Source organism: Armigeres subalbatus, chromosome 1 (genome assembly GCF_024139115.2).
Source record: "Armigeres subalbatus isolate Guangzhou_Male chromosome 1, GZ_Asu_2, whole genome shotgun sequence".
Classification (NCBI taxonomy): domain Eukaryota; kingdom Metazoa; phylum Arthropoda; class Insecta; order Diptera; family Culicidae; genus Armigeres; species Armigeres subalbatus.
Genome location: NC_085139.1, coordinates 75,315,481 through 75,342,758, shown reverse-complemented (window position 1 = coordinate 75,342,758; position 27,278 = coordinate 75,315,481). Strand labels below are relative to the sequence as shown.

The following is a 27,278-nucleotide window of genomic DNA, read 5'->3' as shown; positions in this document are numbered from 1 at the left end:
CATAAGAATCGAGCATACGGGCAGCAAACAGCGTGGTGCGTCGTTTCCTGTGGGGAGCGCCGCGTGTACTTTTGGGCAAATGTGTTAATATAGACACCGTACCAGACAAATTGGAACGCTGAAGCATAGCATTGGATGGACCGGCACACGGTGTTCTCTTACTCAATTTTCGAGTTTGCCGCTTGGAATGTCACTGGCAGTATTGCTCACATCATCATCTTCTACGTCACCTTTATTGAGAAGCTCGTATTCTCGTGCGATGAATTGCCGTTGCCGTTCAAGCTTCTCTCTTCTACAGCTTCCCTGGATTTTTTTTTGTTGTTCCACCTGTTCCCGGTGCACTTCTTTTTCTAGTTGTCTCTGCTCCTCCAGTCTCTGTCTATTCGTGCTTGTCGTACACTAGATGTACTTGTACGACCAGTCGTAGAACGCGTTGGAGGTAAAAGATGTAGCCGGACACACGACGAACAATTGAATGGTTTTGCCTGAACGGTTTCGGATGCCACATTCGCTCACGAATAGTGGTAGCAACACTGACAATCCCGACACAGCACCATCGGCTCGGCAGCATTTGGTCGTTCACATCCACTGCAGTTCAAAGCATTTGTCTGTTCGTTGACTGCCACCACATTGCCCGCAGATTGCTGTACGATGCCTATTTGGAGGTTAGATTGCTGCTCTCGCAAAGCTCTAGCCTGGGATCATGTCTGTCGAACCTCGTTCCCTTGTGACATGATTACTTCAGGATAAATATTTGAGATTTCTTGCGGACCCTCGGAAGCTAACCAGATTTTTCCTCTGAAGTTAGCTCGTAAATTATATTTATTTTGAATTTGCATGCTAAAGATAATGCTTTCGTATAACTCACATTTAGTTTCTACGTTTTTCACTTTTCATCCCATTCCAGAAATCCATTCCTACGTTTTAAGTTTAACAATAGTTTTAAGTCTTCACTGTCCTCTGTTTTGCTCAGTAACAGATAACGAATAGCGAATAGATAATGAAAGGACAATTATTGATATAGCGCTTGGTTGCGTGTTGTGTGTGTTGGTTATTTGTTTATCCTAGAGTGAAGTTTTTGTGGAATTAGCCTTTTTATCATTGTCCTGATCTGACGGGTATATTTTTTTTATCATAGTCTATTAAGATTTCGAATAGCCTCTGCAAATTATCGCCACATTTTAGCGATTTAAATGAGATTTACAATCTATCCCCATTTCACGGTACCATCTTGAGCAAATAATCGGTTCGCTATTTGCACTGTTCTAAGTGGTGAGCGCATGGTTAGGTGGTGCAACATGGTAGAACTATTTTCGATTTATAAGCATTAGATAGGAAGAAAACCCCCATTCCTCTCCCAATTTTCGGATTCCCGGTCCATGTGTTATAATTACCGAATTGATTTGGCACAGGTGGCTTGCGAACGACCTCGGGACCTCCGGTGTACTCGTGCCATCGATAGGTGCTTCTGTATTCCGAGTGGAGCTGAAACGAAAGCAGAACCATACAAAGGTATGATGTAATAACCATTTAGCATTCGTAACGTGCAGGAAATGTAAAGGTTGGTAAATAAGCGAGTCCAGGGTGGAGGAACAACCGCGCCAGGTTGTGCATCAAAATGGATTTAATATGGAAATGAGACTTCCCACTTCGGTTGTGTTCCAAATACCGTGCGGAGCCAAAAGTACACTTGCCTCACAATCACGGGTCGCCTGTTGGTGTGATACACGATTTTGCCACGAGGGGCTGATTAAAATAAAACACTTTTTATACAGAAATATGAAATATTTTATATTATTAGAGAACTTTTATTAAGCTTTCAACAACCAAATCTTTCGTTCGAAAAATATCTTTCTGTATAACGCTCTTCAAATGCATATGAAGCCAGAGTATAGTAAACTTTTGGTGTTTTTTGCTTTCAAGTTTCCTTTTCTACCCAATGAACAATTTTTTGTCACGCTTTTACCAATTATAAAATACCCATTTAATATAATTTGCCTTAACAAAACAAAGCGTTTCGTTAAAGTATTTTGTTGATCCACAATTGCGAAGAGACTGTTCAAAAAGGAGGCAGTTTACGGCACTATAACTGTTTAAGTGCTGCAATCCTGCCGTTTTTTTTCCTTTATATGAACAGGCGTCAGACGAGCCACAAAAAATCGAGACTCAGCTTCGGACATTTTCACAAAGCAGAAAGGATAGGAAAAATAAAAATAAATGGTGCATCGTTTGGAAAGTTTCTGGTTTGTTATGCCTTCCTTACAGCCCAGAAAACTACAATCTGTGGAGACGGAAAACTTCCATAAACGATAATCTAGGCGACGCTCAGAAGAATGGAAAGGAATTTCAATTCTTTGATTGTCTTTTTATTTCTCTATGATTCATAATTTCTATCGATTTGTATGACTCAAAGTATTTCTAGAAAAATGATTTAAACAATGTTTGAAACAGACCAAGAACATGACTTAATCGTGCCCATTTGACAGCGATGCATTCAGTAGTCAATGTTTCGACCAGATATGGTTTGAATTACGAATGCTGAGGGCTCATGGCTTCGCATCTTCAAGAGGCGAAATGAAGCCTATCTCATCAAATATCTGCATAATCAAGAGGTCAATCCAGAACTGGCGCTGTTACCGAATGGAAACACTTTGTGTATGGTGTTGGAATGCACGGAAATAATTTGTCAAGTTAGTGTCTAACCGTCGTTTCAAAACGGGTGGGCGATGAATCAAAGCAGTGAATTTTGGCAAAGCTGTTTGGCAAATGAAGACGGTTACCAAAAATATGGAGATGCTTCGAAGACGGAGTCCTGACAACGACAGCTATTGTTCGTCCCAACTTTTCCCACGCATCGTGCCAACTAACGCCGTGCTATCGGCTTCAGTCAACAGATGGAAATTCCGGAATTTACCCCGGCCATAAGATCGTCGAGAAGCAACACGGACGCCGTCGGATCATTCAACGACTATCTATCCAACAACCGCCGCCGGGTCATCCAACGGCCATCCGGCCACACGACGTGCCAATGCCTAACGCAGTCGGCTATAGTGCCGCCGCTAACCGACCAAGCCATAGACACTGTATCTCATCACCGTCCATACCACTGAATAAATCATAAAGGTAAAGTGTAAATTATAAAGTTTTATTTAGATTCCTCACCATTCAAAATCTCCCCACGCTTGCACGCCCGTCGGTCAGACCAGCAGCTTGAGATCTAGGCTAGTTCCCTTCTGGGGGAGAGTTGTAGCAAAAGTTCTCCTGAAAAACTTTGTCGAAGACACCAAGTTCGAAATTAAATTGATTTTGGAGATTTAAGGTTCCCCCAAACACACACGACGGGATAGTCACGACGCGATTTTATCGCTTGGCGACAGCGATTCTGTCGACGTTGATATGGAAGCGTAAATAGATCATTGCCTGCAGCGACCAAGCGATAGAATCGCGGCGACTAGTTGTCGCCGTCGCTGCGATGAAATCGCTTAGGTCTGGGGGACCCTTTATTGCTGTTTATGCCAACAAGCTTTGAACATGTTCGACGTATATGGAGACGCATGGTGCATTAGTTCATCAGCTCTTTGTGATGAGAGATTGGTTTCTGCTTTGCATAGTAGGAAATGGTTTTTGATGAATCAATCCTTACATTCGCTTACAACTCTACAGTTCAAGTTTTAATTTAAAGTTCATTACTTGTACTTTGTTGTGCATATGAGATTGACTTCCACAACTTGCCCGTTGTCAAGTTGCAGAATCAAATATGACAAAAAAGTCCAATAAAACTAATTTTTATTTTTCAAGTTTTCAAGTCGCAATGGCCACTAAACAGCGTATTGTAATATTATCTAAAACTTTCTAGAACATACAAAAAACGTATAAATGAAAAAGGTATGATGAAAAAAAAAAACATTTTTAAGTGGTTGTTAGCATAAAACATAAAAAAATCTCTAGAAGTAACGGAATTACGAACTTCATGTCTTCGACAAAGTTTTTCAAAAGAACCTTTGCAACAACTTTTTATGAAGAATCAAACCTCATATGTTGTGAAGTGAAAAAAATATTTTTTTCGTCTCACTTTTAGGGGAATTGATCTCAGTAAGCTGCATACTTCCAAAAAAAGCGCATTTACACACTTAAATCATTTCACAGATTTCGGTGAATTTTGCTTCAATTCACCGAAATCTCAACAGCAGATTCGTTCGGTAATTATTTCACCAAATTTCCGGCGATTTTTCCTTTGTTCAACTGTCAAAACATCTGTAAACTTATTCACCGAACAGTTCTGCTGTTGAGATTTCGGTGAAATTTCACAGAAATCTGCGATTTATTTTAAGTGTGTACTTACAGATAAAATGTCTCGAGGATACCATTACGCTAAATTGCATAGGCTAGGTGTACCAGTTGTGGCTATAGCACCAGTTGTCGCACTAGTGCTTTATATGCCAAATGACCGATCAAATCACCGCAAACCAAGTTCATATCGATAAAGCATATTCACATGACACGATAACACCTTTGATTTCCTCCAAAACAAGCAAAGCATACCGTTTTGACTCGAATTGCCGGACGCTTCGAAAGCCGGACACTTAAATTGTTATTTGACTGTATTTACCATCCCAACAAGTATTTCTTGGGTTATCAGTGCAGGGAACGATTCTTAGACTTGAAACCATTTTAACAAATGTAAGTAATCCGTGATCAGTGGTAAAAACTTGAAAATTAGAGGTAAAAGTTGAAGGCATGTCATAATCAACGGTGGATTTCATTTTTCTTAGAATGCAGCCTAAGATTCAACATTAAGAAAACTAAGCTCATATTTTCTATATTCTATCATTTGCAAGGGGTATTAGTAATTTATTAACATAGTATGATAGCACTCTTTGTCATGAATTAGAGAAATTGCTTGGGAATTCATAGCTTTATAATTTTTATTACGTTTTCTGTATCTCCGGACTTCAAGGCAAGTTTTTACAATTGCTTCGATTTCCGGACATGCTGAAATGATGTTAAATAACTGTTTATCAGTTCAATTAATTGAAATCAAATGATTCGTAATGAGCAAGCATAGTTACAATATTCTTAGATTTAAGTTGCTACACCCCAAAAGGAACATTGCTTGCTCTCAGCTTATTGATGTATACTTATACACATATTGTTAATGGTATCACTTTATTAATTGCACACAAGTAGCAAAACTTGCTTTCAGTTTCTAGTGAAAGGTTGTCTTCAAACGTATTTTTTCAACCATTCACATTTTTTGTAGAAAAAAAAAACAAGTTCGTAAAACTAGCTTTTTAACAGAACTGTAAAAAAAACGTTGTGAACGACACCCGTCAAATAAAAAAACTCAACATTTCTCGGACACGCCAGGATTTATCAATCCGCATGCATTCATTATTTCAATCGCTCCGTCCAATCCTTGATTTATAATAGCAAACTGAAACGGATTTCAAAAGACACATAAATACTACTAATGTCTATATTTCGAAGTATATCTTAACAATGATAAGATAATGCATAATTTTAATTCTCCGATGCTCATCCCATCAAAAACAAAAAATAAAAGGTCTTTGATTTATTTCTTATTTTTGCGATTATATTCAGTGAGATGGAAATCGGCACAGTTCTTCCTATCATATTTATTTCTGGTATTATTGATTAGAAAAGAATTTTGGTCATCTAATGATTCTCATGATCTATTGCAGCTTATCCACGTTGAATTTGAGAGGTAGTTTTGAAAATATGTCATTACCCACAGATACGTCAAATGTCAAAAAAGCGTTCAACCTTGAGAAATGAAAGGGGGGCCCCCCGGTAGATTGTATAAAATTACACCCGATTCTTGTTTTACACGGGGGATGCGTTCTGTGTAAAAAAGTTTTCAGTTCAAAATTTGAAAATCCGTGTAAAAAAAGTTTAATGATTTCTCGACAAATCATGCAAAATGGAGCAACTTTGCAAAAATGGATTTTTTTTTACATGGCCGTGTATAAAAAATCCGTGTAAAAACAGAATCGGGTTAAATGCTCCCGTTTGATTTCAAATGCTGTTTTTTGGTAGTCCTGGTCTATCTGGGAGCAGAAACTTCGGATGGTACACACAACCGGGGGATGCCAGATTTCCATACAAATGTGTATAGAAACCTTACCTTACGGATTTATATTAACCGAGAAATATGGATGTTATATCCTAGTTGTCTTTGAACGGATTAAATTGGCTGTATGAGAATCAATATAGGCCAAACTCGAAGTGTCCGGAGATTCGAAGCAAAATTGTCCAGTATTTGAAGCATCCTTTATACTGTGTCCGGATTTCGAAGCAAGCGATGTTCAATGTTTTCGATTATATTAGCTGTTTCGTGCAAACAATATGTCATTTTCAGTACACTACAGCAAATTTGAAAAGTTAATCTTGACAGGATGTGCTATCATTAAGTTCTAGTACTTAAATCCGTTTAAAATATTGAACTGAAAATTCAGCAGTGCTTAGGTGTCCGGACTTCGAGTCAAAACGGTAATTATAAAAATTAATTTTGCTTAATTTTTAACGTCCTTTGCTCCAGTTGTCGCACTAGTGGTCCCAATTTGGCCAGTCCCATAAGAAAACAATGGGATCTGCCAAATAAGGAATCAAAATTAAGAATAATGCCACAACTGGTACATGCGTTCCTATTATGAATTAATCAATTTTGATGATATCAACAAATTTTATTGTGGTTTTCACAGCTGTTCTAATGAGCAGGAAGTAAAACCTTTCGTTTGATATATAAAGTCCATCCACATGCCTTTTAATTATTTTTTTTAAAAAGCTGTTCTTATGTATGGCGACAATTGGTACACCGACCCTAATAAAGGTACTAAATCAACGCGCTTAAAACACGATTTTAGCCACTGTATGGAATCGTATATGGAACATTGCATGCAGCGACCTAGCGATACAGTCGCGGTGTTGCAATCGCTTAGGTTTGGGGGAGCCTTTATTTTCAATAATTCAATATTTAAAATCTTGATGGGAAATTTTAGACTTCTACTGATGCTATGCTATGCGCATAATTTGTGCAACGCTTCCTTCCGACCAGCGCTTGTGAAACAGGATACTACATGGTCGAGCTTTATCTCTTTATCACTGCATTGAAGTTAGAAAACGACAAGGCCGATAACTGACCCCGTAATGCGTGGAGCATTACAGAGTAAGATCTACAATACTGTGCTCTAGTTCTTACTTGTTAATACGTATGAGTGATGGTCAGAAGAGTATTGGAACGGCTATAATTTGCTTTTAGATGACCCACCTTTTGCACCTTTTGGATGGATTCAATGAAATAAATTATAAAAAACGTAACTCAATCTTAGGCTGGTTTCGAAGCCGACGACATGAATCTCCAAGCTCCAGAGCGCTCAATGATTAGGAAAGAAGCGGATATGAATTTGGTGGATCTGCTGAACCATCTAACTGATTAGAGCTCTGTGTAAAGGTGAGATTCCGAAATGTCAAACGAAATTAAATCAGATCTGTACAAACACGAATTTGGAACTCATAAGAAGAAGCAAGAATATGTTTAAACTTCAGTACCAATGCATGGTTAAAATCAGTATTATCCCACCTTTTGATGAAGCCGAAATTTATTGAAAGGCGTGCCTCAAAATTGGTTTTGTTATTCAACATTTTTCATGGAGAACGAAAGAAAAGGATATTCGTTAGTGCAGTGCCTTACTGCTGCCGATTGCATCTTTTAGCCATCGCCGAGCGAATATAATTTAATTTTTGAAGACAACTCGTCTCGATTTATTCAATTTATTTGAGCTACTAGGGGAAGAGGCCCCAAAACGCCCCGTCGATGCAAAACGCCTTTTGTGGTTTCCCTCATATTTACCGTCATTAAGGTGAAGCGTTGTGACACTCAAATTGCAATGTGATTGTGTCATAAAAATCATCAGCCATGGATTTGTAGTGGTGGAAACTTCCAATACCAATTCAGTAAGCATACACGTGGGATTATTTTTTTGTTAACATCCGACAACAGTAAACATTGCACGCATTCGGAAGAATTCAGCCCAATTTGGAAGCAGTATTAATCAATACAGTCTAAGCATGGGATTAACTGATGGAATTTGTCAGAAAAGCATCAGTTTTTCTTTGATTTAGGTGAATATTTATTAGTTATGTTTTCACGATGCTGGCTGTTTATGTTTACATCCTCAACTGTTGTTGCCAGCTGCTCAAACGCACCAATAACAAGATCATTTTTTGCCCCGATTTTTCAATTTTTACATTGCACCCCACAACAAAATCAATAAATTATTATTATTGCATCAATACATAATGCGTTAGGAAAAGATTGATTAATTAAATCGATATTTTACATGTTTCCGCCATGATTTCACAATAGTTCATATCGACATCACTGTCTGCTGCTGATCAATGATTGCTTGCATACGACGCTACCGACGACGTGCAGAGTGTTAAAACCGGCGACGTCGTTGGCATAGTGCGTTACTGGGGGGAATTTTTTCACTTTGTTCACTTGCTTATATATCTTCCTTAAATTAGCGCTATGTGATAATATCATCATAGCGCCGCATAGATTGAACTTAGAACTAAGTCCAGATTTACTTTTTTAGTGAGAAGATGGTCAGGTATGTAGGTAATATATGAATTAAATTAATCTGTGCATATTGGGGTGGGTGGGGTGGTAGATTGTTTGACTGTGTTGGTAAGCCGCAAGGCAGCCATTCTGAATGACATGGCATGAAGCCTTAAGATGTCCGTAACAAAACTAGATTTAAAATTATGTTGGATAGGCGAAGAATGTTTCAAAAAAGTACATGGGAAGGTCGGAAAAACCGAAAATTTCCACATTTTGAAGAAACATGTAACATTTTGGCGAGGGAAAACCTTTAAAGTACTTGCGTCTCCACGGACTATCCATACTAGAAAGCTGATTCGCCGACGCGTGGTACTTTGTTCCTTAGGAGCTGCCAGCTAAAAGGCGTTTTGCCTCATGAGTTTTCCGGCAACAGAATATCACCACTTTTTTGAAATGTGAATATTATCAATATGATTGAGATTTTTGACAATTTTTGAATGGCATCAACTAGCTATCTTGTTTAACTTATGCATAATGTAAAAATACCCATGAATAGCGTTACACATACGACAATAGAGCAGTGTTTGCTTAGCTAGGGCATATTGCCCCCCCTTCCCCTACTACCCGATGGCCACTCGATGATTATCCGCTATTAGCACGCTACCATTTAGAATGAATTTTTAGCATCGCCATCAATGTCACGGGACCGCAACCGACGCCATTTCTGCAATTAACCCTTCCTTCTTATAAAATGTTAGTCCTGAAAAGAGCAGATTTTTATTCTGAAATGCGCCTTTCTAATTACTAACAGCAATCGAAAGTTAGTCCGAACTTTGCGTAAAAATTTCATGTGATTGCGGCAATCCCGTTAGTTGAACGATTTCGATTTTTGTGCTAGCGATGCACGTAAGGGATTGGTTGGCTTACTGATTTTTAACAGCGCCAGGTAAAATACGATTTTTCAATAGTTTAGCGCTTTTGAGGCTCGCCGTCATTCTATCGTTGGGTCGCTACAGGCAGTGTTCTATTTACGCTTCCATACCAACGGCGACAAAATCGATGTCGCCAAGCGATAGAATAGCATCGCGACTGTCGCGTCGCACAGTGGTTCGAACGTATGGAGCTGCGGGACAAAAATCATAACTTACACATGTTTCAACTCAATGGTGTCTTCTGGAAAATTGTTGTAAACTAGTTTTTCTACTATTTGCATTATTGACCTATGTTAAATTGATGATTGCATATGTGTCGTAAACGCCAAATTTTATAGCATATAATATGCATCGTATAATAGAGATCCTTTCGAGAAAATTGTCACTTATGATGAAAACTACTATTCGCGTAATTGTCCTATGTTGAACAAATAATTGCATAAATGCCGTTAACTCCAGATTTGTCTCAAAGAATCAGGATCTTTTTAAGAAAAATATGAGGTATGATAACAGTTTCTTTCACAACAATTGACCAATTTCCAATTGACCATCTCATACGTGACGTAAACGCCAGCTCATGTTTTATACTATAGAATCAGGAACTTATCACTGAACGGAGCAACGGAATCGTCATCGTCTACTTCATAAACAAAGTATGTAGAAATATCATCATTATCTGTATGGTGGTTATTCGAAGCTGGTTTTCGTTTTCCAGATACTGATGGATAAGAAGAGAGCAGCATATAATTCATTAGGTCTGTGTTGGTATTGACTCTCGAAGATTTTCTCGTATGCTTCAAACGATTTCCTCTAATAAGTGGTTGGTTTCTAACGCTTCCTCAGATAATTCTCCAACGATCAATTCAAAGGTTTCAATAACGTCTGTGCAGCAATAACTTATGAATAGTTCCTTGCATATAATACCAGCTCTACAGCTTTAGATAAAGCTCTTTTGTACGGAATACCAGTTGCTGATGACAAAATACGAAGAATCGTTGTAAAATTTCCAATGAGTAATTTCCGAAATGGTTTTTGGGTTCGTTAAAAATTTCCGTGCAGTGTTGCTATCGTTACTCGAACCGTTTCCTGGCTTCGGCTTGGTTTTATTTGAACATTTCTGAAACGGTTTTTGAGGTCTTCCCCTGGCAAAGTTAAATGGATCATCATTACGATATGAATTGCGCAAATAAACGGTTTTGGAGGTCATCTGACTACCACTTCTGCCTCATACGCAGTAGGTCGTGGGTTCAATCCTAGGCCCGTTCCAGACCTCCTACTTTGTATCTTTCCATATATTTCTAATATTATAGCAATCACTAGAACTGGAAATGGGCTTTCATGCCGTTTCTATCGTTTCTATCCCAAACCAACAAACTTGGTAAATGTTAGAATTCAAAATGAGCGAAAAAGCTTGTTTCGTTATTCAATTAGAATACACCACCCTTTGATTACTTTCACATTGACAACCCGTTAACCAAGACGAAGTTCTGCCATAGAACCCAACTCCTAGATTCCAATAAAAATCCGCATGAACTCGAGGCGAGTGCAGAGGGGTTCTCATCTTGCAGTGTGCGAGTTATTGCATCATCAATTCCTTCACATCCCCGATAGACCGCGAGGACGTGGCCAGCGCCGTTATCGGCCATTTAAAATACTAGTGTAGCGACCCTAAACGCCATGCAATAATCATCATTTTTCTTCTATATTTAAAGTATGTCATATAAACGAACAAAAGGAAAGATTGGACAGGTTGGAACCTGTCCATTTATGTTTATCAAATAGCAACCGCTGTTGAAAATAAACAACGGATATTTAAGTATAAGCAAAACTTGGCGAATAAGCTGGCCTAGAAATAGTAGCTGACTCAATTGTTAAATAATTGTTTATTTAGAGAGTACGAATGCTCTCGGAGCAGAATGTCACATGAGAGTAAATGTAGGTAGCATGCAACATTCTGCAACATTATTGAAAATGAGAGAAAAATTGTAAACAATAGCCAGTAATTATAAATAATGTTTTTGTAAATAAAGAAGAGAGTCGGATTTTGGACTTGGAGTTAGCAAGTCACATCAGAACTGTTCAAGTGTTTTAAGTGACTGTTTTCCATAAAACTAACCGCTCGAGTTCGTGCAATTGGTGACAGCGGTAACCACTAGAATTTGGCAATGGAAACGCCGTTTCGAACTGTGTAGTAGTTATAAAAAATCGAGAAGATGGTTGAATTTCAAAGTGAAAAAGTTCAAAAGACACTTAGTGAAATGAAATTCACATCCAAAATGTGTTAAAAGTGAAGAAAACTATGATTGTGCACATCAGAATAAAAACTTTAAATGTGCGAACAAGGACAAAAAAATCAGCCATAATGAACAAAAAACTCGGACAAATTAATTAAATTCCCTGGAGCATCGGAGCAATAAAAAAAATGTGGTATAGTGAGTACATGAATTTCGGGCTTTTCGAAGCATTTACATGTAATAAATAAAACATTTTTATTTATAAATACCATAATACAAGTATCCTCAACAAATTATTTACTACTAAATACTCACACTCAATAGATGCCAAGCCCAGAGTATCCGATTAAAAATTGGTATTAAGTCCAGGACTAAAATTGAAAGGTGAAATTATTTACACGATACAGAGGTGTTTACTCACCTATCACCGATACTTGGTTACCGCACAACAGGAAACACTGCGGTAAAGCACTAGAATTTGTCCACGATTAAACGGTCTGTGTTCGTTTTCGCATAACTCGAAGACGTCTTGATGGATTTTCCGGTGAAAACTAAAATTAAGATACCCATGGCATTCACATACGTTCACCTACAATAAATTAATTATCACTATATATTTACCTTCCACGACGATGTTCTACACTGGACACTGGATGGCACACTTTTTTCGGTAACTCTCTCGGCACTTTTTTCAATACGACCCGCGAAAGAACTGAACGAACGACCCGCGAACGGACTGAGTACATTTTGATGCGTCGGCAATTAGTCGTCCAAACCGCGGACGAGCAGATAGGCGCACGCTAATGGGCGCGTTTCCAATGCAATGCATTGGATATGATTACACGTCTACGTACAGGAGCTTTTGATTTGAATGAAATAATGTATGCAACAGCAGTACAGTAATTGCCAGCAATATGCGTTCGCAGGATTTGTGTTCTTACAAACAAGTTTATTCAATTTAACACCTCAATGTCACAATTAATTGATTCTTGATTAAATACTTTGGTTCGGTACAAAACGGAAGGTAAAATGGAGTTTTCACAAATAACAGCACTCAATGTATACCCGTATATGATGGAAATCCAGAAGAGCTGGAACCATTCATTTTACAATTGGAATTATTTGCATCTCAGTTAGAAGGACACGATCAAACTCCGCTTTTGAATGTTATATGGATGAAATTGAAAGGTAAGGCTCTTCGAAGAATTTCGAATTTAATTGCCCCTACTTGGACAGAAGTGAAAGCTAATTTACAACGAGAATTTAAGTTTCAGAAAAGCATTAGTGCTCTCATGAAAGATATTGAAACACTTTTACAGAAACCAAACGAATCGTTTGATGAATATAAAGCGAGAGCAGAAGAATTGTATAAATGGATAGAAAATGAAGGGCCGTTTGGGTTATCATCTTTGCGAAAACACTTCTTAGGGGACTTCGAAACAAGGATCTAGCCCATGCAGGAATATTCCAGAGAGAAAAATCATTTCCAGAGTTACTCATCTGGTTAAAAACGAGTGGGACGATAGAAATGAAATTGAAGAAATCAACGTAAGAGTGGAAATATTGAACAAGGCTTTGGAAGACAATCTCTATCAAATCTCTAACGAGGGACATAGAAAAACTTGAATGGTGAAGAATGTCAAAATGATTTTTTACACGCATATGCTCAAAGGACTACATCTAACACGAAACAAAAACTGATCAATGGGGTTTCGAATATTGCGTCCGAACACCCCGACAAATAGATAATAAACCAATTAGACGCTATAACACTAATATTGCTAAATATAATAATGTGGATAATAATAACAATAAATTTAAAGTTTATAGGAAAAATTCCAATAATGCACATTCAAATAAGATGGAAGAAAACTCCTCTACAGGTATGCACAAGCTTAATATTTGTATTCCGGCACATGAAAGGGTGCCAATTATACGTACGAGCGATAATCAATTTTTATTGGCCCTCAAAGCAATGGGCAATCCCAATCGTAAAATGAAGTTTTGATAGATACTGGTGCTTGTTGTAACTTAATGAGATGGGACGTAGCTGCTAATATGGGGCAAACTGAAGTAAATTTGTCCGACAAATTGAATATGACTGGATTCAATTCAACGCAAACGTTAACATTAGGATCAGTAGAAATAAACGTGATAATGGGAATTCGCAATATAAAATTAAATTCCATTTAATAAAAGAATTATGTGTACCGGGAATTATAGGAGCAGAATTTCTTAAGCAACATACATTATATATTGATCAGCAATTTGCGTATATCATTTTGCGCAAACCAGATATTATTGCGAACACTACTAAAAATAAATCAAAGAGGGAATAAATGGCGTCAATTCATTAGCTGGAAAAATCAGTGAAGGAAACACAAGTAATCGGAATTACGTATTATTTAGTGACATGGCTTGTCAAACAGAGACAACAGATAACGAAGATTTTGCATTTAAAGAAGCTGAACATATTATTGACAAAGGATGTCGAACAAATAATCAAACTATTGATACAGGTCATTTTCCTAAGGATACTTATAGGAAACAACATACGGATTTAAATTGTTTTGCAGAAAATAATTATGACAAACAGGAACAAACCAACCAACTTGAAGACAATTATTCGCTTAAGGTTCAAGAAAACCAGGAATTAAACGAAATGAAAAATGAAGGTATTAGATACACCATAGAATTTACCTACGATCATCGATTCTGTTTGGAACTTGCCACACTTGAAAATCCAAACGAATTAACAAAATATCTTTTAGACACTGGGGCTCAAATGAATATAATCAGCGCCAAAAGAGCAATCAGAGTAGGGCAAAATCCATAAATACGAAAGATCAAATGACAGTTCAAGGAGTGACTAAAAATTCGATTTTATCAATAGGATCTATTTGGATACATTTGAAGATTGAGAGAAAATATTTCCACAAAATTTTATGTGGTTAAAAATCTGACTGTCCCAGCAATAATTGGAGCGAATTTTATCAAAAAACACGTTCATGCCATTGAAGATAATTTTAAAATTGGAATTTTCAAAACTAATGCAGAGGGTAAGAAGCCATATATGGAAAATAATCGAATACGATGGAACATAGTAGACTACGTCTTAAGGGATATTGAAGACCAAGACAGTTTAAAGAAACATGTTGATGAAAATGAAGAAGAACCAGAGGAACCAGATCCAGATGATATATACACAGACGAAGAAGAATACTTTGCGAATACTATTGTAAATGACGACCTTGCCAAACTTAACAGAAAAATGGGAGAAGTTTTTACATCAGAGGCTATGGTAGATGAACCATCCGAGGAAATTTATGGGTTCGAAAATTTAGATCAAAAACTGGATTGCAGCCTTGTAGAAAACAACATTCATGAACAATTGCACGGAAATATTAGAACAAGTGAATTAACGAAATTACTAGAAATGAAACATTTGAAAACAGATGATTTTAATACAATGGCCCAAATTATGGTTAATTACCAAGATGTGTTTTTTCTCCAAGGAGATCACCTTACAGTAACAAATGCGGCTGTTCATGAGATCGAGACTACAACTAATGTTCCAATCAACAAACGACAATATCGATTCCCAGAGAAAACCAAAATTCAAATCAATAAAGAGATAGAGGAAATGGAGCGGCAAGGGATCATTAGACCGAGTAAAAGTCCATGGAATGCACCAGTCTTGTGTATTCCGAAGAAAGACTTGGATACAGACGGCAATGAGAAATATCACATTGTAGTAGACTTCAGAGCTCTAAATCTTATCACAAAACCTTTTGTATACCCAATTCCCATAATTGACGAAATTTTAGATAGCCTTGGTGATAGCAAATACTTTTCAACAATCGATTTGAAATCAGGATTTTATCAGGTTGCTATTCATCCGAAAGACGCTCCAAAAACAGCTTTCTCCACCCCAACAGGACATTTCGAATTTACGAGAATGCCTATGGGACTCAGAAATAGCCCATCAACATTTCAAAGATTGATGAACACTGTGTTATACGAACTAAGAGGCATAAAAGCATTCGTTTATTTAGATGACATAATAGTTTCAGGAAGTACAATTGAAGAACACAACAAAAACTTGTCAAAGGTATTGGGGGCTCTTCGTAAGCATAATTTGAAAATTGAACCATCAAAATGCCAAATTTTAAGGACAGAATTAAAATTTTGGGACACATCGTGAATAAAAGCGGAATTCATCCTGTAACGGACAATATAACAGCAATTCAAAAAATGCCAACACCAAAAACAGTAAAAGATGTTCGTTCGTTTCTAGGAACAGTTAATTTCTATGGAAAATTCATACCAAGAATAGCCGAAATACGAAAACCATTAAATGACTTACTCAGGAAAAACGTAAAGTTTAATTGGACCAACGAATGCCAACAAGCATTTACAAAACTGAAAAACTTTCTAACTTCAGATACCTTATTAGTAAGGCCGAATTACAATGATACATTTGTTTTAACTACAGACGCTAGTGATTATGCGATCGGAGCAGTACTTTCAAATGAAAAATCTATAAACAGACCTATTGCATTCGCCAGTAGGAGTCTTGTTGGCGCTGAACGTAAATATCATACAATTGAGAAGGAATTACTTGCAATCGTATGGGCGGTAAACTATTTTAAACATTATATTTATCAACAGCGGTTTATAGTCTACACTGATCATAGACCACTGATTTCGCTATGGCACTTGAAGGAAACCTCTCCAACCTTGACCAAATTAAGATTGAAATTGCAGGGATTGGAAATTGATATTCGATACAAACAAGGAAAGGATAACATTGTAGCGGACTTCTTATCTAGACTGCAGCAGCCGGATAATGAGAAGGAAAGTAGCCCAAACCATATTGCAGTAATAACCAGACGACAAAGAAGGCAAATACAACAGCAAGAAAAGGAAAAGACCAATCATGACAATGCAAACACAAAAGCCTTCAATGGAAAAACGAGTAAAAATTGGAGCGCAGATATGGATGGACTGGATAACATTGATTTAAGCTTCAACATAGATGACGATCAATGTCATGAGAATGTATACGAAGAATTTGAAAACGCTGAACGAGATGGTAAAATTGATTTCAAATTTTTGAACTTTTCTAAAGAAATAATTCCAGAAAATAAAATTGATGCAACGTTTGTTATTCTTAACAGCAGATCAGCATACAAAGAGTTGAGCGAATTGGCTAAGCTGCCTCATGGGCTGAAAGATTATTTGAATGGAAACATATTTTCAATACCAGATCACAAAATGTGGGGCATTATATTGAACGGAACCAAGCAATCAAAAGAAGACCCGAAAACATTATTTCAGGAATTGACGAATGGATTTAGCAAACATCCAGTATTCGCAGATGAAGCGAAAAATATTCAAATAATTTCGTTTAGAAACCTCCAAGCTCCTATATATGCAAACATGCTACGATTTATTGCAGAAAAATTTAATAAGAAATTCACGTTGTTTGCCCCAAACAAAGAGAGGATGTGGGTGCCACATGAAGAAAGAGATACAGTACTTAAGGAATTTCATGACTGCCCATTGGGGGGACATGTTGGGGGTAAACGTATGTTTCAGCGGATAAGCCCAATGTTCATATGGGAAAATATGAGAAAAGATATTGAAAACTACGTCAAGCAGTGTGATTCTTGCCAAAAGAACAAAATTAGTGCCTCAAACAAAATTCCAATGAAGATTACCACTACATCTACTGAACCATTCGATAAAATATTTATGGATATTGTAGTACTACCTGAATCTAATAATGGCAACAAATATGGCCTGGTCATACAGGATGACTTAACCAGATATCTAACTGTTGCGGCAATGGAAAATCAAGAAAGCGAAACTGTAGCGAAAACTTTCGTAGATAACTTTATTTGCAAATTTGGAACACCCAAGGAACTAGTAACAGATCAAGGTGCAAATTTCGTGAGCAACCTCATGAAAAATGTTTGTAAAGTTTTAAAAATAAAAAAGATAACAACAACAGCATATCATCCTCAGGCAAATCTTGTGGAACGATCCAACAGAGAATTAAAAATTTACTTACGCCAATTTATAGGAGGAGATCCACAAACCTGGGATAGGCTTTTACCCCATTTTACATTCCAGTATAACACTACAATTAATTCATCGACTGGTTTCACGCCTTTCGAATTACTCTATGGCAGAAAAGCAAGAATTCCTAATTCAATATACAGAATGAGAGATATGGAATTTACCTATGGAGACTATTCCAACGAATTGAAAGTCACTCTAAAATATATTCACGACACGGCTAGAGAAAACTTGATAGTATCGAAGGAGAAACGGAAGGAATATTTCGACAAAACAGCTAAAGATTGGCAACCAATGTGGGGAGATATGGTTTTAGTGAAAGCCAACCCTACAGGTACAGGACAGAAATTGCAATCTTTATGGAGAGGTCCATATGAAGTAGTTAGTCTTCCAAGTGCACAAACTACAATAATCAAAAACGGGAAAAGACTTGAAAAAGTGCATAATAACAGACTAAAGAAATACAACGACTGAAAAGTAAAGCTTAGTATCGAGCATGGTGAGTCTACATAGTAAGTTTAAGGATTATCATTATAAGGATTAGCATAAGTAATGTAAATAGATAGAACATAGTTATTTAAAATAAGTTTTAAACTTAGTTAGAATAAGTATTGATTTAAGTTCTATACATAATATATTGACTAAGACTATTTTGATATCTTTACATTTTAATTTACATTATATAAGTTATTTATACAATCAATAAGTACGATTTAGCAAATAAATATAAATATAATAAATTTAAAACAATATGAAATCTAGTTAAGCGCATAACTATTATAATTATAGACAAACTAAAATATTAGCAAGCATGATGAAAAAAACATTCATTCAAATAGTATACAAAATAGTCAATAAATTCAACTGAAATAAGTACAAAGAATGAAATGATTTATACGTTTTCATTTTTAAGGCGTATATTATATGTACGGATGAAGAAGGTAACTAGCATAAACAGTATAGTCAACGCATTATTATTTAAATTTAACGAACCTAAATTTACAAGTATAACAACAGCATTCCTTGAAAGCTGTGTAACACGAATCAACTATTACTTCTATTAAAGCTTGTAAAATCTATGGGGAAAATTATGGGAAAATACAAAACATTAACACGAACGAGAATATAAATGGGTAACCTGCTGGGGTCTAAAACAGGGCATTATGGGAGAACACAAAAAAATAATGATAAATCCAATACGGATGAAAATGGGTAACCTGCTGGGGTCTAAAACAGAACAACTATGGGAAAATATGAAAGAGGGATAATAAGGAAAAATAAAAAGGTAACATGTAATGGGATATAAAATATATATTGTTGAACAGCTGAAATATAAAATGGTATGGGAAAAGAATTTCTATGAAAAGTTTAATTGATTCGTTGCGAGAAAAATTAAAATGCAAAGATAAAACAGTAATTTAAACAGAATGATTTATTACAAACGTATTTACAACATATGATAAGTGAGAAAGCATTTTAAAAAGATAATGGATGGCCATCCAGAATGAAACAGATAATAATATATGTAAGAATATGAGATCAACTTGAAGATAAATCAGGTAATATAAATATCAAAATTATTATATGAAAGACATATGCTAAAAAAAAAGGGAAATATGAGGAGCTAGAAGTTGAATACAGGTATGAGAAGACAACAAGTAAAGTTAAAAAAAAAATATATATGTAATATGGAAGAAGCCGAATAAATTATAATCGATGGAAATTCGTAAAGTTTGTAAGTATAACGGAAATGTAAAAATATGATTCTAGAAGAACGATATATGAAAGTGATTTTTTTTAAACTAATTAATATGAGTATGAGAAACTAGTTTTGGGTACCGAGAGAGATTTGCGCGATGGAATCTCTTGTATTAAACATATCATTAAGAAGGAATATGTGACAGAGTATGACAACAAATGAAAAATTTTGTTTGAGTGCTTGATAGTATGAAGGTGAACAGTTATTTGAATGGACAAGAGGAGACGTCCTCGGAATGTGTGAATATGGCACTTGTTGTATGAATGATTGATTGAATATGTAACAAATAGTGACTGAGAAAATGAACAAAACGAAAATCATGAAATATGTGAGAAGAGACAATGTGGTTAAAATGGGGATGAAAAAATTCAAAGTGGAGCAAATCTAAGTGAAATCTAGGGAAAATCAATATCAAATTGAACTTAAAAAAAGGGCATTAGACAATTGAAAAATTCGAGAATTGAAAAAAAAAGGTAAAACAAATAAATGAAAAGGTAATCATGGTTATACTAAATAACATTTTTTAAATTACTATAGTAAGACTCGTGAGAAGAAAGAGAATTTGGAAATGGTTGATATTATTATAAGTATCGAGGTATTACAAACAAGCTGAGTTACTGTTAAATTAACCAAAAATAATAATCTGAGAATTTTGCTTTTTGTTCAAATATGCTTTATGTTAAATTATCGCCTAAATATGAAATATAAACTAAACACGAGGTCTAAGTCTCATTTCAGAAACACGCCAAAAGCCAGAAACGGTGGAGGGAAAGCAGTTGCAGCAATTAACCATCAAGGCCAACCTAAACAAAAAAAAACAATAAGGTATAATATGGAATATGTGGCAGAAAGTATTTTGCAGAAAATTATATTATCTTTAGTTATATCTGTACAAAAACCTGCAGAATACATTCTTTGCTTCAACTCAATTTTTTTTCACGGGGGATAATTCAGCGAGAATAACATAATCAGATGAAGTAATACAATCAATTATTTGTTTTATTATCGAACGATAAATTCAAAAGGAGGCAAGGCCCAATAAGTAGAATCAAATTCATAAAAATAGTAACATAGCACTGAAGATGTAATCATTATCCGGTAATCAAAAAAAAAAAAAACCAAAAACAGTGTAGAGTAGTAAAAGACAGTAAAATAGTTCACAATTATTTTCCAAATGTAAATGAGCACAATAACTTACTCGAGAGGCAAACGGGCGAGAGAACATCCAGCGAAGACGAACAGACAACATCCGATGGCGAAGGAAGACATCGAGAATCGAACGAAGGAAGACATCGTGTATCGAGAAATACATACCAGAGTTAATTGGTATCACCAGAACGACAGGTCATACGGAAGGTTGAAGATAAAGAGTGTGGGGGTATCAAGACGGATTCAACGGGACGAAATCTTTGGAGGAACATCAGGAGTAGAAATTTTCGGAGGAACATTAGGAAAAGGTGAATTATACAAGGCGATATGAAAGAAGATTTAACCAGGCGAAATAACACAATAACTCCGAGATAAGCAGAAACAGAAAAACCATGAAGACTAAACTCCCACGATAGAAGACAAGTGATGAAGAGGATCAACCCAAGGCGAATTATCAAACGAGCAAAATTTTATCAATAACAACTAATTTGCATCACACAACAAAAGATGCGAATGTCTCACAACAAAACTGAGCAGCGTATACACGGCAATTCACCACAACTTACGTATCAACGGAGAATCAACTGAAAACTATTGGAGATACACTATAATAGCTACACATTTTTGCTATAAGGCAAGCAGTAAATTCATGAACTACAACCAGAGGAAAGCAACATATACATTCGGAGATGGCACGTCAAATTATTACTAGTGAACGGTACGATCAAATTTTACGCACCCAGCAAACGATAGACATCATATATCAAAAACTTCACCACGGAGATCCAATATTACGTTACAAGTTCAAACAACCAAGCAACATACCAGGAGTATACCCTGCACTCGGAATCTGAAACCGACCAAGTGATCTACACGAGATATGATGAAGAAACGAGCATCAGCAAGCAGACGCTAGGCGAGTTAAGATGGCATCATCAGGTAAGACACTCTCGAGGAAGTATATGTGTAGAGGGATTAAGCGAAAATATTAAAAAAAAAAAGTTATAGCAAAATTAATTTGAGGAATCAGAAAATTGCACGAAAATAGTATCAAGGAATTTCAAAGATATACACTGCTTGAAAATTTGTATTTTTTAATGATCAGAGGACAACTTTTGAATATTTCATGAATATGTTTGAACTATAGCTTCAAAAGAACCGTAAAGTTTTGAAACGAAACCATCAACTATCCACTTGAAATGATAATTTACAATTCTAATTTCAAGCTCAGTGGGTTGGAAGAGATGTAGCGACCCTAAACGCCATGCAATAATCATCATTTTTCTTCTATATTTAAAGTATGTCATATAAACGAACAAAAGGAAAGATTGGACAGGTTGGAACCTGTCCATTTATGTTTATCAAATAGCAACCGCTGTTGAAAATAAACAACGGATATTTAAGTATAAGCAAAACTTGGCGAATAAGCTGGCCTAGAAATAGTAGCTGACTCAATTGTTAAATAATTGTTTATTTAGAGAGTACGAATGCTCTCGGAGCAGAATGTCACATGAGAGTAAATGTAGGTAGCATGCAACATTCTGCAACATTATTGAAAATGAGAGAAAAATTGTAAACAATAGCCAGTAATTATAAATAACGTTTTTGTAAATAAAGAAGAGAGTCGGATTTTGGACTTGGAGTTAGCAAGTCACATCAGAACTGTTCAAGTGTTTTATTTTTCAAATTGTGATGACTGTTTTCCATAAAACTAACCGCTCGAGTTCGTGCACTAGAGCTCTCTGACAATGCAGTGTGCACATTGAGGTTGGAGAGCAAATTCCATGCTTCCGTCCATTGGTTCTCTGTGAAATTGCGATTGTTCTGGTCAATCACGGAGTAGCAGCTACGAACTGCACGGTCATCATGCTCATGGTCATGGTTATGCTCTGCCCCTGGCGATGATGAATGAAGACTCAGCAATTCCTTCAATATTTGTATTCGGATTGCGAGGAAGACAGCGAGAGTTTTGCTTCTCGAATTTCCCGGATGATCGAAAGGTTTTGACCATTTTTGATCAATTCTCAAACAAAACAATTTGCAAAACTGCCTTCATTCATTCTCAAGTTCCTCGGAGAAATTATCTGGGTTATATAAACTAGACAGACACTTCAACACATGAGCTTTACGTTGGGACTGATCGACGGAAAGCCACTGTTTGTATATATCCAATATCCATGATATTGAGCCCAAGAGTATCACCTAGAAAATCGTTAACAGCTAATAATGGAGCAAATAAGAGCACCTGCAATCACTTTCAATCGCTATAACAGATCTCATTTATAGTATAGTACGATTTTCAGGGATGTGTTTTGATGCAATTTTTTTTAAATGCTGTTTAGAGTTGTAGATTATTTCTTCCTATATAACTTCATGCGCATAACTTGGAAGCTTTACGTCTTACAATTATTGAAAGATGTCTAACTGAAACACATTGAATTGGATTTTACTTAGGGTTAAGACAGGTATTTTCGTCTTTTCGTCATAGTCTCGAAAACCACTAAAAGAGAAACTTTTTTGACAAACTCATCCGTATCAAATCGTAAGCTCAGGAGAGGAGATACGTTCTGCTATAGTGGAGTTCTAGCTAAATGACGTTCCTTTCGATGGTTTTAGCCCCTATGACGATGGTCGGAAATACCTGCCGTGTTCCTACTTGATTTTATGCTTTCCATATCGATTTTTACAGTGAAATGTACCGGTCGAAAACTTAGGCAATGAAAAAGATGCTTTTCACTAACAATAACTAACTGGCAATATATCACCCACTTTCAGTGATGGAATTGTTTTCAAACGCGAGTTGTTTTGATCGTCCCAGGGACCACACTAAGATACTAATGTGCATACCGCATATTTTCAACATATGTTAATATCATAGCATACTTGATTCGGCTAAATACGCGGGTCTATTTTCACATTTTTTTCCAAGGGACAAAGCACTGTGCGTCGCGTGTGTTTGGGGGAACCTTTAAACTATTGTTTTTAATAGTTGGGCAAAACCTTGAAAACTTCATAAATCGATTGATACCAAAATCTACAAAATCGGTTGGAAGACGGCTGAGTTATTACTTCATGCATTCGATCCGGAATCTATTCCAAGAAACGATCTGATTCAGTTCGTGAATTTGCCCAAGGGGCGATCAGTGTTCGTTTTCCTATCCGATTGCCAGTACCGGAAGATATGGACATGTAAATTGTATGACTAAAATAAATACTCCCCCTAAACAATTAGAAAATTCCCATAAAAAATAGAAAATTGCCATAAATAAATATAAAATTTCCACAAATAGAACAAAATTTCCATAAACAATTTAAAATTTTCCACAAAACGAAAATAAATAAGCACTTTTAAAAGCAAATATTGCAATTGTAAAACAAGAATTTTCCATAAAAAAAATAAAATGTTTCACGAAAAAAAAAAAATTCCATAAATAAATCAATATGGGCAATAAAAAATTACAAAGTTTTCCACAAAATAAATATATTTTTTCCATAAAAAAAATCAACAAAGAGCAATAAAAAACTAAGAAAATTTCTGTAAAGAAATATAAAAAAGCAAACAAACTGTGCTTTTTTTTCTTCTTTAAAAGCGTTTAAAGTTCATGTAAAATTTCATCAGCTTTATTGCTTTCTTGTATTTTTTTATGGATTTTTTTTATTGCTCTTTATTGATTATTTTGTGGAAATTTTTTAATTAAAAATATTTATTTAGTGGAAAATTTTGTAATTGTTTATTGCTAATATTGATTTATTTATGGAAATTTTGTATTTTTTTTCGTGGAACGCGCAATTATGGACGAACCAGCTCTTTAAGGTGAATCGCGTTGGAGTCCAATTTAAAATCTATATAGCACTTTTGAGGGCACATAACTTGAAAAGTAAACGACAGACAAAAGCAAAAAGTAGTTTTTCACCTTTGCTCACTTGCAGCATACACGAAAAAATGGTTTCCAGATTTGCTAACCGCCTAAATATTCACATTTGTGCGAGCATAAACGCGAGGTGAGAGATAGCACGGCCATTGTGGCTGCCATTTTTGGACGCCGCCGTAGCTCACCTTAAATGGTAAGTTAAATGTGTGATTCAGTTAGTACAGACTGATCATACAGAAATTACCGAACCGTTACGTAGCTCCCACGTTCCGACTAACAGGGGCGGTGCCACCCGCTTACCCGCGTCGGAACGGAACATTTTTCATCCGAATATTTTCAGTAGATATCAACACTCAATTTTCGTAAAAAATGGAACTACCCAAAATTTAAGTATTTCCACTTTTTACGAAAAATGAGTACGATTTCCGTGAGAGAAAAAAAAGAGACGGCAACACAATTACACTCAGTCTCTGAGTGATTTGAAACGGACGTGTACGAATGAGCTGTCATGTAAGTGGTAATGCAAAAACCAGGCGGGTGTTAAGCTGTCAAAATGTTTGTTGCCTCCAATCAACATGGAAGAAAAAAAGTACCCAGCGTTGAGTTTTTTTTAAACTTATTTTTGAGTTATTTTTTCTCTTCTCTTTCATCCACTCTATCTTCTGTTGTCAAAAACAAAAGAGCCAAACAATCCAACGACGCCAGTTCAATACGGGAAGCCAATTTTGAGTTTTATTACCTGAGGTCGAAATTAAGTGAATTAAACTTACATTTGGGTAAATAAATTTCCCGTTGGGTACTTTTTTAACATGGTAGTAAAGGCAAACTACTTCGACCCTACTTACTCAATTTTGGCTTCCCGTACGGATGTTCGAGGTTGGGTGAATTAAACTCACTATTGGGTAGTTTCTTACTTCCGTGAAGCGAATGCTGACGGCACTAACACTACGCCATGGTCTATGGAAAATAAACACTGCAGTTAGTGAGAATGTTCTGAAACGCACAAAGTTTGGATAATGCAAGAAACAACTGTTTCTGCTCAGTACAGAGTTTCTTCTACCAACATAATTATTTATCTGCATGTTTCGTGTAAGGAATAAAGTGAAGGCACTACATTTTTACGGATTTAGAGTATTTTTGTTCGTTACAATCTTAAATTTAATATGTGCTTTCGACACGACTCTCTCTTGTAAAAATGGTGAACAATACAAATTTTCACAAATACCACGACAATAATTTATGATAGTATATGAGCATTTTGACATGGAGTATAAATTTATGCACCAAAAAAAATCAGAAGGGTTATGTACAAGACACAACCGCCCAACGTAAACTACGTAAGACAGTTTGTTCATTGAGGATTGTAGTGCCATCATACATGAATATTTTTAGAAAAATCCTTTGGTTACTTATGTCACTGGTTTCGAACAAAACTAGCGTATCTTAAGATATGAAAATTGTTGGATACGACAATTGTTTAAAAAATTTACTGTGAAAACCCAAATTTATTCCTCAGTGGTAATGATGCCTTTCTTGGATCCGAATTGCCTACATTTGGGTTTTGAAGAATTTGATGAAATATTTCAATAGAAATATTTTCCGTTTGCAACTTTTATTATTCAGAAACATTCCAATCATAGGCATATCTTGTTTTCGTGCATCACTAGAAATCATAAAATGTCAATCATGTACCAAAACCCAATTAATTTGGTGGTGATGCGCGCGAGTAGTAAACGTTGTGGACGGGAAAAGAGGGTGTGTGTTATTTCAATCTAACTCCCACTGTCTGGCAGTGTTACAAGTGTTGGTAAAATCTCAAAATCTCATCGGCGATTCAAACCATGCGTGAGTCAAATCCCATCAGAATCATGGCCCAGAGATTTGCTCATGATTCGAATCACAATTTGCATCATTGCATGATATTTACGTGTTCTTCATTGTTGAATGCATTGAATTAACTGTTTTTCTTCTAAACAATGGCTAACATACGCCTCGATTGCGTTTTGACGCTTTTTAAAACGAAATCATTTTTCGGTGAGTGAGCGAAGCGATGCGATTCTGGCCGAGAAACTCAAGCGCGATGCTCCCCCTGCAGAATCGCAGGTGAGTTAGCTCGTGCATGAAACCTCGATGATTCAGATTTGAGTATGATTCTAGCAACACTGAGTATCACTATGGATAAAATATTCGTGCAACCATTTTATTAATATCATTGCAAGACTTTTGAATCAGGGACCAAGAAGGTGATAACTCTATTGTAACTCATATAGCCCGTTTCAAGAACGTATGCGTTCCGAAACTTTTGTCGTGTACAATAAGTACCGCATGATTCATTCCTGTAATAGCACTTCCTGAATCAAAGTTAAATCCTTCGGATTCAGGCGCGCATTTAATGAATTATTGGCAGTGGCTGATTTTCTACTCGCCGCTGTCACATCCAGGCGCTATAGTATATGCGCAAAACAGCCAGCAAGAGTTAACCGCCAGAAATTTGTATGGCGAAAGTCATCTAACGCGGGTTTTCTCAAAATAAGAAACTTTTCATGAAAAACTATTTGGTACCGATTATGCAGGAAGGTGTCCGCTAGCATGCCTACCAAATATTTTTTTGATGAAAGTGCTTATTTTTGAGAAATCGAGCCTTAGATGCCTTTCGCCATACTG

At 36.2% G+C, this 27,278-nt stretch overlaps 1 protein-coding gene and 1 long non-coding RNA gene across 3 annotated transcripts in view; both read right to left on the bottom strand.

Moving 5' to 3' along the window:
* Positions 1-27,278, bottom strand: part of LOC134227293 (probable serine/threonine-protein kinase DDB_G0272282) — a 195,722-nt gene that overhangs the window by 126,834 nt on the left and 41,610 nt on the right. For both annotated transcript variants that reach the window (XM_062708670.1, XM_062708678.1), the window contains exon 3: positions 1,395-1,485. In XM_062708670.1, coding sequence (XP_062564654.1) covers positions 1,395-1,485 — 91 coding nt within the window. The remainder of the gene's footprint in view (positions 1-1,394; positions 1,486-27,278) is intronic.
* LOC134212835 (uncharacterized) lies at positions 12,034-12,443 on the bottom strand. Its single transcript, XR_009979359.1, has 3 exons — positions 12,372-12,443; positions 12,172-12,301; positions 12,034-12,121 (listed from the first exon to the last, which is right to left on the bottom strand). It is a non-coding gene; the product is annotated as an uncharacterized LOC134212835 (long non-coding RNA).